The sequence below is a fragment of the Mauremys mutica genome, chromosome 9, assembly GCF_020497125.1.
Source record: "Mauremys mutica isolate MM-2020 ecotype Southern chromosome 9, ASM2049712v1, whole genome shotgun sequence".
Lineage (NCBI taxonomy): Eukaryota > Metazoa > Chordata > Testudines > Geoemydidae > Mauremys > Mauremys mutica.
In genome coordinates, this window is record NC_059080.1 from 40,607,414 (window position 1) to 40,622,227 (window position 14,814).

At 46.0% G+C, this 14,814-nt stretch overlaps 1 protein-coding gene across 2 annotated transcripts in view; it reads right to left on the reverse strand.

Moving 5' to 3' along the window:
* The window catches only part of LOC123377333 (H(+)/Cl(-) exchange transporter 5), a 104,725-nt gene extending 92,243 nt beyond the window's left edge, over positions 1-12,482 (reverse strand). Inside the window, exon 1 of one of the 2 annotated variants that reach the window (XM_045030103.1) lies at positions 12,337-12,482. In XM_045030103.1, the coding sequence (XP_044886038.1) occupies positions 12,337-12,367 (31 nt within the window). In that variant the 5' untranslated portion in view covers positions 12,368-12,482. Of the gene's footprint in view, positions 1-11,813; positions 12,011-12,336 lie in introns of those variants that run through there. The other variant, XM_045030104.1, reaches the window with a different exon arrangement.
* Between the last annotated feature and the right edge of the window lie 2,332 nt (positions 12,483-14,814).

Genomic DNA, 14,814 nt, shown 5'->3' on the forward strand with positions numbered 1-14,814 from the left:
AAACTGGTTCGCGACCGATCAGTAGCTGTCTGGAGTTGCCAGCTTCCAGATTGCAATAGCCACCCGCTTCTCCACTGGCAGGGCAGCTCTCAATCTCGTGTCCTTGCGCCACAGGGTGGGGGCAAGCTCCTCACACAGTCCCATGAAAGTGGCTTTTCTCATCCAAAAGTTCTGCAGCCACTGCTCGTCATCCCAGACTTCCATGACAATGTGATCCCACCACTCACTGCTTGTTTCCCAAGCCCAAAAGCGGCATTCCACGGTGCTGAACATGTCTGTGAATGCCACAAGCAATTTTGTGTCGTACACATTACGCGACTCGCTATCATTGTTGGACTCCTCACTGTCACTTTGGATCTTAAGGAATAGCTCAACTGCCAAAAGTGATGTGCTGGCGAGACTCGTCAGCATACTCCTCAGCAGTTCGGGCTCCATTTCCCACAGACCGAAACGGAACACAGAATCACGCTGCACAGAAACTGTGGAAAGATGGCGCCAAATGTGGACAGAAACACAGGGATTGCTGGGATGTGAAGCGATACATCACGGGGCATTGGGACAGGAACCAGAATGACTCGCACCCTCCGTCCCCTTCCCACAACCCACGGCGCCAGAATGGGAAGAGGTGCTCTGTGGGATAGCTGCCCATAATGCACCACTCCCAACACCGCTGCAAATGCTGCAAATGTGGCCACACTGCAGTGCTGGTAGCAGTCAGTGTGGCCACACTGCAGCGCTTTCCCTACACAGCTGTACAAAGACAGCTTTAACTCTCAGCGCTGTACAGCTGCAAGTGTAGCCAAACCCTGTCTCATGGACACTGTAATACTACAGTGTCAGGTGGTCTTGTCACCTGATACTAAATATTACCTGGGACTTGTAAAATACCACGGGAAGGGAAGGGGGGTAAAGTTTGGGAAACAGAGGATTCCCACTTTATGTAAATCCTATTTAAGGGTTGGGAGGAAAGCAAACAGGACTCCTCCTCTCCATGGCCTGTCTACCCAAGAAGAAAGACTGCTAGAGCCACCCAAAGGGAAGGCGAGGGAGGGGGAGGAGGGGAAGGGGTCCAGACTGAGACAGGGGTCCAGTCTGAAAAGGAATATAACTGGAACTCGGAACCACAGTAACTTTGCATCCTGCCTAAAAATAACATTTAGGGTGAGAATTTACATCTTGTAACCTGTTTCTTAAATATATTCAGCTTAGCTTGCGTATTTTGCTTTATTTGGTCAGTAATCTGCTTTATGTCATGTCATTTCTTATATTTACTTAAAATTCACCTTTGTTGTTAATAAACTTATTTCTTGTTTACAATATAACCCAGTTTATGTAATTTCTGACTGGGGGGAGAGGCAAGAAGTTGTGCACATCTCCCTCCACATTGAGGGAGACAGCGAATCTCATAAAACCTTTGGGTTTGTACCTCTTAAGGGGAGTGTTGGGGAAAGCCCCTAAGGTTGAATCTTTCCAGAGCGGATCTCTGTCTCTCTGTGCAGCTGGGTGTGGCCCTATCCTTGTGTTTGGCTGGAAGAGGCTTGTGAGCCTAGCCCAGCAAGGCCAGGTAAAGGGGATCCAAACTGGCAGAATAGGCTGAGTCAGTGGCATCCCAGCACCTCAGGTGATAGCCCAAAGGGCCCAAACCTGTCACACACGTATCGTATATTATAAATTTTTTGAAGGAGGAACTGTGTCTTGCTATGCATGCCCCTAGACTCAGATAGCAGGGGAGTCAGAATAAGAGAGAACGGCAGCTTCTCTCCGGCCGCACAAGGAAAAGAGGAATTGCTTGTTTCCTCCCAACACCTGGATCAGGGGTTAGGAACGGAGACATACCCATGGGTCAGGAGAGGCCTGGCAAACAAGAGTAGTGTTGCGACAGAGAAAGACCTTCACTAATAGAAAGCAGGGAAACGGGGAGGAGGGGATGTTGGGGTGATGGGGAAGAGATGACAAGAGACTTGAGGGGTACAAGGGTTGGGGAAGGCACATCAATTTGCTGAGATGGAGGAGGAGTTTCCCCAGATAGTTAATGCCTTTGAAATGTCCATGAAGTACAATCTCCCAATAACTTGCTACAAGTAGTACTTCCAATATGAGACAATAGAAATTAAGTTTGGTAATGGAGAGACAATGGTGGTTTACTAACTTTTTTTATTCCACTACTTTTTGTTATAGGAAATAAGCACACCACTCACTGGCACAGGGGAAAAAATTCCTCGTTTACAATTACATCATCCAATAAGCTTTTTTTTTTTTTTAAATTAAAACTGCCCAGAGAACTGTTCTTGGTTCAATGCTATTCCAGCTCTATCAATTATCTGGGGGGAAAAAACTACAAAATCATTGCTGGTGAAGTTTGTAAGTAATACAGTTCTACAGAGCAGTCAAAATTGCTTGGAAAACTGGACTCTTCTTAACACCATGTTTTAACACATCCAGATGTACATTGTACAGCTAGAAGCCAAGAATGTAGTTCACGCTTAGTGGAGAGTATTTTGGAAAGCTGAGATTCTGAAGTGAACTTAGGGTCACGGTGGATAAGCGATTCATCACGAGTGTGATGTGGTGGCTACGATATGGTGATTATTTTTGTAACTCAACTATTGCTCAAGCAATAAGAGTATTCATTACACTTATTTACAAACAGAAGATATGTAAATTTTACTTTTAGTGCTCACTTCACTAAGTTAAGTGGCCACAGGAAGCACAGTAATCTTATGCCCAACCTACCAGGCAGTAGTGCAGGACGTTATAACCAGGGCTTGAAAAATTTGCCAGGTGCTTCCTAGAGAAAGGACTTATTAGCCCAAATGCAGATACAGAAGACTAGGGAGAGGGCATGCTACAACGAGGTACAGGCTCCTTGCCATCAGCTGCTGGGAATTCTACCGGAGAGAACCCTAGATCTGCTTGGGAGCTCCACCAGTAGCAGAACCTAGCTAGTAGACATTTTATCAACCTGAAGCTTCACCCCTCTTTCAATGCTGAAAATGAGAAAAAGCTTTCTGCCTCTTTCACCCCAGCAAGAGCCCCTACCTGCTTTGAAGGGAAGGTCCTAGCCACGAATTTCTACCACTCTCATCTAAATGCATTTACACATTCCATCAGTAAACAAAAGGATCAGTCTACTCTTCATCCTCTACTCCCAGGTCAGTCTATTTTGCTATTTTGTGAAGGTACGGTCAAAGAAATACAGTTTATATTTCAAAAGGTGGTGAGATTTGTGGTGATTCTAATAACTTTCAGGTGAAAGTTCCAGGCATGGGCCAGTTACAGATAAAGCCATCTCATCTGCAAAGAATGGCTGCTGCAGGGATGAAAGTGGGAGGAAAAGAGGTCTCTGCTACGCTACCCCATCCCAATCTGTTTTTGGGTCCTCCTTCCACTCCTTCTGATGCTGTTGCTCAGAGGTTTCTCAAGGAGAACCAGAATCAGCTGGATGTTCCACTGCTGCCAAAAAGGTTCTGAGAAGTAACAGTAAAATAGATTAGAGTTTTGTTAATTTCACTCTACTTGGCAAAGCTATGAGCAGCAGTAGCAGCACCAGCACTGTGCACAGACTCAGGAAAACATTGAAATCTCTGTTTATATTTCTTCCATATGCAGGTGAAGATATATGATGATGTTACAGACAATAAGTTGCGTACAGAAACACAAGTCAACTACAAAGAGAAAACTCAGTGGAAAATTGTGTAATTTGAAACGTGGCCTGGTATTCACAGATGGGCCAATTTCTTTGTAGCCCTCATAAAAGATAGCCTTCTGGGTCCAAAATAGTGCATCACCACATGGGTACATTAGGATTCTTTGTTGATATCTATTCCCCGCTTTTCCTTGGACATTGGGAGCTATACAAAAGAGTAGACAATAAACTGTATTGTAAGTGCTACCTACATTACAACTTTGGAGCACAGCCTGGTGATCATATTTTGCATTAGAATATTAGGTGAAATGCTTTATTCATTTGATATAGCAACAGTCCTGATAAAATCCAAGAAATCTGATTTTCTACTTCACATATTAAATTACAATTGTAATTTACTGTTCGCTAAAAAGAGGTCAGGAAAGTCCCCGATCTTGCAACAAAAATTCTTGGGTCAGCATCACGTTAAGGAAAGTTTTAAAGATAGGAACTTCAACAGCATAAAATGTCAGATTCTACAGTATCAGTTTCACTTCCTTTTAAAACGACCTCCTCAAATATGCACACTTAAGGGCTTTCAGAGCGTCCCCACTCCCCACGCAAAAGATTATCCCTGATTTTTTGGTACTTGGTCCCATGACATTTGAATTTTGTCCCTGAGTGCTTGCACAGAGATTTGAATTATGTGCTTTGAGATTAGTCAGTCTGCCATGTAAGAAGTTTTATAGCCTTTAATGAGACAGCCACACTATCCAAAGCTTGATGGGTGAACCTTACTCACTCATACCCCCCAAATACTGCTAAGTAAACCAACATCTTTCAACCTAGCTACTACCTACATGCTCCCTTTTCAGAGGGATTTTCTCTTCAGACAGCTGATCTTACAAGACCACCAGTACTACCATTATTGCACATCCATCAGGATCAGAGAAACTGAGAACAGAATGTTCTTCTCTGCTGCTGAGATGCACTCTGACACTGATTTGTAATGCAGGATCAGATGTAAATGTTTACTCTGAAAGTCCACATCACAGGGGGCTGTTTGATCTAATTGTTACTCCAAGTTTTCTAGTCTGACAGCCAGTGTTCACCTGGAACATTTACACTGAAGAGAGGTTAATGTATTAAAAAAGGGGCATTTACCACACTTCATTTGCTTCAGATTCCCTTATGCTATCACTGTAGCATAAAAATAAAAGTGAACTTGCTTAAAAGAGAACAAGGGGAACTGAAAGGCTTCCGGGATGGGTTTCGGGTAAGGCATTTGCTTTTTGGTTTTAACCAATAACACCAATAAAAGACCCACAATACAAAAAATGATATTGACATTTATCCAATCAACGCCAGGAAAAACATCAAAAATGGTTATTTGTATCTAAGGGCTTGTCTACACCGACAGTAATGCGCACTAATGGGTGTGATTTCTGAAGTGCACCAACATTTTGCATATTAACTGTTCCACACAGACCCTGCTGGTGAAACAGAACTACATTAGAGAGCACTCAGGCAAATTAAAGCAATTACTCATTACTGTATATACAAAGAGAAAGCTCCCAAAAAAAACACACCAAAAAAAAACAACCACCAAGTTTTGGACATCTACCTAGAACTCAAAAATTGGTAAAAATAACCACCTTTGCCCCACAAAATTAAATATACCCTGAAAAACAGAAGCCCTGGTTATGGGACACAAAGTCTTTCACCTCTAGGTCACTACATGAAATACAACCCAAGTCAATAAGTGAAAATCATTACCTTTTAAAGGATGGTTGATAGCCTTTGTGAATGACTTGATAACATTCAGGAACCAGCCTTAGGCCAAGACTCTACATCACAATTTGCTACATTGTTGGTAAGGTCATCCCCACATATGGCCCCTCCAAGTCAGACATGATGCACAATGTGGGGCAGGAGAGATGACAACACAGAGAGTGGTGGTACTGTTTGTCCTGGTACTCAGGGAATTCTATGATTCTATGTTTTTCCCTTAAGCTCTTTGGCCATCATTTTTCCCCCATGTAGGGCAGTGAAGATTCTTACACTGAAACCACAGTTCTGGAGGTGATTGATTTTATTTTAGGAAAAATAAGCAAGAATAATCAGTGTATATTCGCTGGGAGATGGGGGGAAAAAAAATCACTGTCAGGGTTATAGTCCAAACCTAATGATCAGTTTATATTTTGAAAACTATTTTATCATGTAGAGGTACTGACACTTAAAGCGGAGATTAAGGGTCCAGCTACACAATGGGGTAATTTCTCTGGGGGGGGTATGCACTACAAGGGTGTGATTTCTAAAGCATACTGATGTGTTACCTATTAATTGGTCCACATAGACCTTTCTGGTGTGCATTAAAGGTTCCAGAGCACACTTTCACATAGCACTGTTATCAAAAAGCACTATGTGAAAGTGCACTAGGGAACCTGTAATGCACACCAGAAAGGTCTATTCATTGGTCCATGTAAAAAGGTTAGTGTGTTTTAGAAATCATACTCCATAGCATGCACTCCGCTATGTAGAGAAGCCCTAAGTGGAGCAGAGAGGGTGATATTTGCCAGGCTTCCAATTGAAATTTAAAATGTGGAGACTATAGAAAAGTCAACTTGTAATAAATTAAAACTGTTTGTATTCCAACAGGGCAAAAAATATCCTGTTTGTTAGTTCCCATTGTGGTAAAGTGCATAAAGCAAGAGTTGATATCAAGCAGTCTGAATTATCAGAGGACAAGAGATTTTTAAACTTTCAGGATACAGCACGTACGTATTCAAAGTCCCATAACAGAACTCCTTATCTGATTGACCAACTTTTAACAAAATTTCCTCTGGGAAAAGACTGAATGTGAGAACTTGTATACAGAAAGTGACCTGTCCCAAAGAGGCGTGTATGTGTTTAAAAAAAATCTTTAAAGGAAAGTTCTGTCAAAACTTTAACTGATGAGTCAACATATTACTGTTTAGTTTAAACTTACCTCTTCACCCTGTTATGTAGGCTGAAGTCTTTAATTGCCCTCGTTCCCTGAATAAAGCCTGGCTTAGAAACAGCTTCACTACCTAAAGTTCTACAATAGCTTTAAGTACTTGTCTGGGGGTGAAGGAAGGGAAGTACTCAATTTTCACACCACTTATTGTGATGCCAATGCTTAGGCAAGAAGCTAAAAGGAGGAAGTTTTAAATCCTTTCTTGCTACAATCTGTCATCCCACAGCCCAGAAGAGGCAAATGGTGAAATATTTAACAGCAAAGGAAAAGCGCGACCTAGAAACTTATAAACCCATGAAGGGTTTAGCAGCTCAAACTGCATTTTCATAGCAATTAGAGTACATTCTGCAGCCAGCCATACACAAACCTAAAAGTCTTTATGATATCCCTTACTTAAGTCACTTCAGTTTCCTCTGCTAATGCCACCTCTACAGAAGACTTACACACTCTCCAGGGTGCAGAAAAATAAGGAAATCGGGGCTGCTTTAAAAAGAAACATCAATTGAAAGGCTGTTTCCAATTTCAGAGTGGTAGCCATGTTAGTCTGGCATAAGCTTTCGTGGGCTAAAACCCACTTCATCGGATGCATGCAGTTGAAAATACAGTAGGAAGATATATATACACAGAGAACATGAAAAAAATGGGTGTTGCCATACCAGCTATAATGAGACTAATCAATTGACAAGAAGGTGTGAGTAACAAACTGTTAACTGTTGGAAATGGGCCAACCTGATCACTACAAAAAAGTTTTTTTCCCCTCCTGCTGATAATAGCCCACCTTAATTAATTAGTCTCATTATAGCTGGTATGGCAACACCCATTTTTTCATGTTCTCTGTGTATATATTGTTGTCAGACACTACCGGTGTGGTGCTCTGCTCTGTTCAATGTTGATATCAATCGGCTGCGTGCATGTGCTCCCTCTGTGTGCTGTCTCAGCTCTACGCAGATAGCTAACACAGCAGACCCCGAGAGAACCCCCAATGACCACACACTCTAGTAAGGTACGAAGGCACTTCGGCCAGGTTTATTGTCAAACGAAGCACAATGATAGTTCCCTCTAGACTTTACTCTACAGGACATACTACAAATATGTGCCCCCTGGCAATGGACTCAGCTCAGTCAGTGGTAGGACTTTCCACTGCCCCCTAGGCTGGGCAAAGATATCCACTCAGGGATGCATTCTTATACAGAGGTACAAACAAGTTACACATCACTCCTGACGTATTGAGGTACAACTCCTCTACGTAGTAAGGTGCCGCCTCTCACCTTGTACATGTTGGTTCGAACAAAACAACTCTATCCATCATATTACCCTTTTGGCCCTGACATTGGGATGGGTCAGCTTGTTCCCTGTTATCTGTGTGGAGTGTAAAAGTATGCAAATGTCCTGATATCTGGTGTCCAGTACCTTTTAGTGTAGTAAGAGGAGGCCCTGAGATATAAACCTTGGTATCAGAGGCCCGGTATATCTTCCTACTGTATTTTCCACTGCATTCATCCGATGAAGTGGGGTTTAGCCCACGAAAGCTTATGCCCAAATAAATTTGTTAGTCTTTAAGGTGCCACAAGAACTCCTCGTTCTTTTTGCTGTTTCCAATGTTTCATACAAAACCCAGGTCACGTTTGCAAAACAAAGGATCTCTTGCTGTATTGCTATCGTTGTTCAAAGCACCAGGCATATGGTAGTCTTCTCTACCACTGCCTCTCTGTTACCTAATGACATTGACTGGTTGTTTTTTTTTTCCTGAAGTTAAAGATGCATAGATAAATGTAACATGTGTCTAAGTTACAAATTCATTACATTGTTTAAGCAAGCTATTGTTCCACACCACTGCATATTATTATATTTATAAACTAATTTACATTCAGTGTAAACTAGTAACCTCTGCTTACCATACAAGGAAATCTACCTTGTCAAAACAAGAACAAAAAATGTGGCTACACATTTAGCTCTCAATAAATGCTAATTGAATCTCAACACACTGTACTTCAACTCACTCAGGATCTAATACCACAGTGCTTAAAGTACAACTCGCCTTAAATTCCATGAAATATTTGCCAGAAGCTATAAGAGCGGTCCCTTGGTGATGCTTGCACTTGGAAGTAGTAGTGATGCTTGCACTTGGATTAGCAAACCACGATGCTTTGATGTAACATCAGTAGTATAACTTGCAAATACCAGTTCACAGCACTTCCAAATGCAAGCATCATTACTAGATGTTGAACCCCTGAGTTTTCAGAGCTGCAGCTATTGATTACCAAAGACTTGCTGAAGCACATTGGTGGTTTAGAGTTCTACTTTTACACAAGTTGGACAATCAGGCAGCATAAGTGACTAAAAAGTCTTTTATTTTGCTGGCAAACTCTGCCCTTTCCTTCCAGATGAGGAACTGGTCACAGCTATGTATGTATTTGTCCTCTCTAAACTGAATTATTGCAATTCATCACACCTGAACCTGAACATGAAAACAGCATGAAGGCTCATGCTGGTGCAAATTGCAGCTGTCAGCCTCCTCCAGGATTTAGGCCAGAAGTGTGCAAACTTTTTGGCCCGAGGGCCGCATCTGGGTATAGAAATTGTATGGCGAGCCATGAATGCTCACAGAATTGAGGTTGAGGTGCAGGAGGGGGTGAGGGCTCTGGCTGGGGGTACAGCTCTGGGGTGGGGCCAGAAATGAGGAGTTCAGGATGTAGGAGGGGAATTCAGGCTGGGGCACGGGGGTGGAGAGCTAGGAGGTGGTGAGGACTGCAGCTCGGGGTGCGGGCTCTGGGGTGCAGGAAGGTGCTCTGGGCTGGGACCGAGGGGTTCAGAAGGCAGGAGAGGGATCAGGGCTGGGGCAGGGGGGTTGGGCACCAGGGTGCGGCTCAGGGGTGCAGGCTCCAGGCAGCGCTTACCTCAAGTGGCTCCCGGAAGCAGCAGTATGTTCCTCACTCCAGATCCTACGTGGAGGCATGGCCAGGCTGCTCTGCTGCACGCTGCCCTGTTCGCAGGCGCCGCCCCTGCAGCTCCCATTGGCCATAGTTCCTGGCCAATGGGAGCTGCGGGGGCAGCGCTTGGGACGGGGACAGCGTGCAGAGCCCCCTGGCTGCCCCTACATGTAGGAGCTGGAGGGGGGACATGCCGCTGCTTCCGGGAGCGATGTGGAGCAGCCCCTGACACTGCTCTCCGGCTAGAATGCTGGAGCAGGGCAAGCCCCAAACTCTGCTCCCCAGTGGGAGCTCAACGGCTGGATTAAGACAGCTGGCGGGCCGGATTCAGCCTGCGGGCCGCAGTTTGCCCACCCGATTTAGGCTGTAAACACATCAAGCCTGTGCCTCAGTGTCTCCACGGGGCTCCCACCCTGCCTCTACAGCCTCAGTGGTAACCTTCAAAGAAATGAACGTATTTGGACCCTGTTAGAGACCACATCTCTGTATATGAGCCAGACCGTTGCAGACCACAAAGCCTTGAAGGCATCTTGAGGCAGGTAGGGACAAAGCACTCAGCTGAAGGAATTCAGATATGAAATGAGCTTCCAAGGGACATTAAATGAGTGACTACCTTTAGGAAGGTTTTGCAGTGTTTCCTAGTTGGTAAAGCTCTCCACCAGAACGATATTCATAACTGACTCCCTGCCCTAACTTTTATTTATTTTTTTAAATACAGCCCACCAGAAGCTGAGCTTTCTGTGTCCTGAGAAGACTGTGAGACAGAGTCCCCATGAATTCCACAAGGATGTTCACTACTGCTGATCAGTTTCATGTGGCAAACACACAGTTATTACAGGGATGGGAGCAGGCAGTAAATAACCCTAAGATATAGGTCTAGGTATGTATTAAATGAAGGATACTATATTACACATTGAGACAAATGAAAAAAGGTTTCTTAAATGACCTTTTTGCTGCTTTGCTCAACACCTGACCAAGGAACTTGGGAACCTATCACAAGACCCCATAGTCTCATTTACAGCTAAAACTTTCCATCCTAGAAGCAGTTACCCGGTTCCTGTAAGAATTCACACAAGAGCCACACCTTGTCTGACACACTATATGGAGTCTGAACTGTAAATGCAAAATGTTTCCTATGTCCAGACAAACCAGAAAGCTGCTGCAGGTCTTATATTTTTAAGAGGACTTCGAAGTATGTACAAGACAGGCGGGCCCCCAAGCTTTTCAGTAATAGGGACTTTAAGGGGGTTGCCAATAGGATCATGAACAAACAGGTAGGTGGTCTGCAAAACAATCTACTTGCCCATATGTGATCCCATAACAACACTGTGGCAACTACAATGGCTGCTTACATTGGAAAAGAACATTAGGAGAGTGATGCATCCATAGCTGTTTAGTTAACACCCTTTAATGAATAGCCAGCACCATGTGACAAGACAATTTTCCACAGGCCACCACAAAAGGCTCTGCAGAGCACCAGTGTCCATGGTCCACTGTATGGGAACTGCTGGTTTTGCCTCAGGCACCCCACCTGCAGCAGCCTAAGCCAAGCCCTTGTGCAAAGCAGCACCGAAGTTCCCACACACACACACTCCTGCCCCGGGGGGGCCCTCCGGCTTCCCCCCCCCCTCACTCCTGCCCCGGGGGGACCCTCCGGCTTCCCCCCACACACACACACACTCACTCCTGCCCCGGGGGGCCCTCCGGCTTCCCCCCCACACACACACACACACTCACTCCTGCCCCGGGGGGCCCTCCGGCTTCCTCCTCCCAACACACACACACACCCACTCCTGCCCGGGGGGCCCTCCGGCTTCCCCCCCCCTCACTCCGGCCCCGGGGGGACCCTCCGGCTTCCCCCCCCCCACACACACACACACTCACTCCTGCCCCGGGGGGACCCTCCGGCTTCCCCCCCCCCAACACACACACACACACACACACACTCACTCCTGCCCCGGGGGGCCCTCCGGCTTCCCCCCCCCAACACACACACACACACTCACTCCTGCCCCGGGGGGCCCTCCGGCTTCCCCCCCCCCCAACACACACACACACTCACTCCTGCCCCGGGGGGCCCTCCGGCTTCCCCCCCAACACACACACACACACTCACTCCTGCCCCGGGGGGCCTCCGGCTTCCCCTCCCCAACTCCTGCCCCGGGCCCCTCCCCGCAATGCCCAGCACCCTGCCGGGGCCAGCGGCCGGTTGGGGTCTCCCCGGGGGCTGCTCGGAGGCCGGGAGCAGCGGGGCGCTCACCTCTCGGGAGACCAACGGCCCCGCTCCCGGGTGGGCGCGTCTCAGCGGGCCGCCTGGCTCCCCGCAGCGCTGCACCTGAGGGAGGGAGACTCCATTCGCGGCGGGGATGGGAAGCGGCTCAAGTGACCGTCGCAGCCGCCCCCATCCCGGGCGCTACCACCCACCTTCCCTTCTCAGGAAGCCTGCGCGCTACCGCCAGCTCCCGGGGGGAGGAAGGGAAGGGCGCTGGCGCAGCAGCAGTGCGCCCCGTGAAGCCGCTGTGCCGCCATCTTTGGTGCTGGCAGGCGCGGCGCCGTGCTTAGGCACCTTGTGCAGCCTCCCCGGTGTATAGCAGAGAGGTCAGCTATCTGATCCCCCATCCCATCCTCTCCTCAAGCATGGGGCAAAGGGTTTGGGGGGCAGGAGTTTGGGGGTGTTATGGACACAGGCAAAGGGGGGATAATTGTACTGATCCCCGGGCTCAGGGTGCCCCCCAAACATACCATCCATGTAAATAAAGTGAAATGGTGGGAGAGCAGCTTACCTGAGCTACCAGGGTCCCAACTGTCTCTCATCAGGGATCAGGCCTAGCACAGGGCAGAAGGGGTGGAAGCTAGACCTCAGCCAAGTTTCACAGCTGGATTCTAGCTTTATAAAGAGCTAAATCCAGACACACCCACACCCTCCCAACATCTGCATTCTGCTGATGTAGCATAGGTCCATCTCCAGGTTAAATGAGACACTACATCTCACCCGCTGTCCCACCTGTCCACATAGCCCCAGCCTCACCCTACCCTGGAATGGTTAAAAATCAATCGCTCTGCCAGAGTTACACTCAGGGCTGCTGTAACAATTTGTATAGTGAGGGTGCTGAGAGCCACCGAACTAAACTATAAACCCTGTATATAAGGGAAACTACTTCAAGCAGAGGGTGTGGCAGTACCCCCAGCACCCCTAGTTTCAGCACCCCAGTTTCCAGAGAAATTCCACTGTCTCCAGAGCTTCTTCCCAGACACCTGAACTCTCTCAGATTTTCTTTACATCACTCAGAGTGCTTTGGCATTGCAATAACTACTCACCAGGGCCTCTGAGATTCACTGCCACTCATCCTCCTTTGCATGCTTGGTGCACTGCTGTGCATGCTCATTACACAGTGAGCACGTGTGCCAGACCAACACCTGTCACAACTTGTCAGGCAACTACAGTGTAGTACAAAAATGATGCACTGATAACTCAGGCCTGGTCTACACCTAAAACTTACCGTATATCGACTTAGCTACATCACTCAAGGCTGTGAAAAATGTCATACTCCATGCAACAGTAGTTAGGCTGACCTAAGCCCCACTGCAGAGGGTACTGTCCCTGGCAGCAAGCTCTTTGGGGCAGGGACTGTCTAGTACTACCTGTGTGCAAAGCACCCAGCACAATGAGGCCCTGATCTCAGCTGAGGCCTCTAGGTATCACTATAATAATAAAAGTTTGCACATAGTCTCACAGTTCCCATCCTATGCCTTCCATGTAGACCCTCTATCTGAGCTTCCTTTGCCCAGCTAGAAGCAACTTATGGCTCTGGCCTGCATGCTTAGGTGCCCTGACTACAGCTGGGCAAATAGATTTTTCAGTTTACTAGCAATTCCAAAAAATTGGGGGGTCAAAGAAAACATTTCATTTCCATTTTGAGCGTGTTTTCATATTACAAAGAATAAAAGTAATGGAAATTTTGCAACAAAAAGTAATCTCAAATCAAAAAATCAAAACATTTCATTTTGAAAGTGTCAAAATGAAACACTGATTTGTGTTAGAAGCTTTTTTTAATTTTTAAATTAAACTATTTGGTGAAACTGACCCAAATTTGCTACATTTGCACCAAATCTGCTTTTTTCACTGGAGAAAAGTTATGGTGCAAAAATTTTGTCAGGCTCTACTTGCATCCACCCGTCTAGTGCCTTATTCACTAGATCACACTGCTTAGTTTGGGCCAGAAAATGTAAATGGAAGGATGATCTTTTGTTTAAGGCACAGGCCTAGGAGTCATGAGAGCTGGGTTCCATGCTTAACTCTGCCTCTGGCTTACTATAAGAATGTGGGTAGCCACTCTGTGCCTCAGTTTCCCAGTCTGATAAATGGGAATTATAATACCCAAGAGGGAGGGAGAGTAAATTCATTAATGCATTTAAAGTGTTTTGAGATGCCTGTAGGAAAGATGCTAGAGAAGAGCAAAATACTGTTATATACATTAAAAGGTTCCAAATGGTCTTGTCTGTCCCATAGAATAGAACAGAATTACCTTTCATATTTCTGAGATCCTAAAGCATTTGTCAAATGTTAAATACTTCAGGTACAGGGACTGTTCACAGAGTGATCAGCCATTGTGCACTCTGCATCAGGTGTTGCCTTTTGAAGATTTGTTCTGGAAGACCAAACATGGTCTATATAGCAGGAGGTGCATCAGGTCAGGACTGAGGTGAATTGGCAGAGCTGTGGGTCAGGGGGAAGCTCAGGGCTGGATAGCAGGGTGGGCTACAGGCTGAGTTTGAGGGGGTATCAGGAGAACAGTGTGGGGGGGAACCCCAGACTGGAATAGCAGAGGATGGCTGCAGAACAGAATGGATGGAAACTGCCAGAGCTGTGCATGGTGACTTGCAAAGAGCCTACCTATAGCATACCTGTTTCTTTCCAATGCTTTTTGTCCGTTTTATGAGCACTTTGGGAGGCAGGAGAGAGGATCAAAGAAAAAAATATTATAAAGAAAAGAGGAGGGAAATATAATAATCTTCTGGGTCAGGTTTTTAGGACTCCTAACATCACTGAATGTGAATTTGGACCAGACTTACTATACTGTCTGAGAATAAGCAGGCAACTCAGAGCAATCAGTCAGATGCTTTATAGTAAGTCTAGGGTATAAAATAAACCCGTTAAGTGCTGCAAATTAGTGCATGTTTCTTCTTGTAACTAGCTGCTAGGAGATATAGGGGTGTCTGACAATAGAAGACTTTAAAACTGGAACCCTGACTTGAATAGA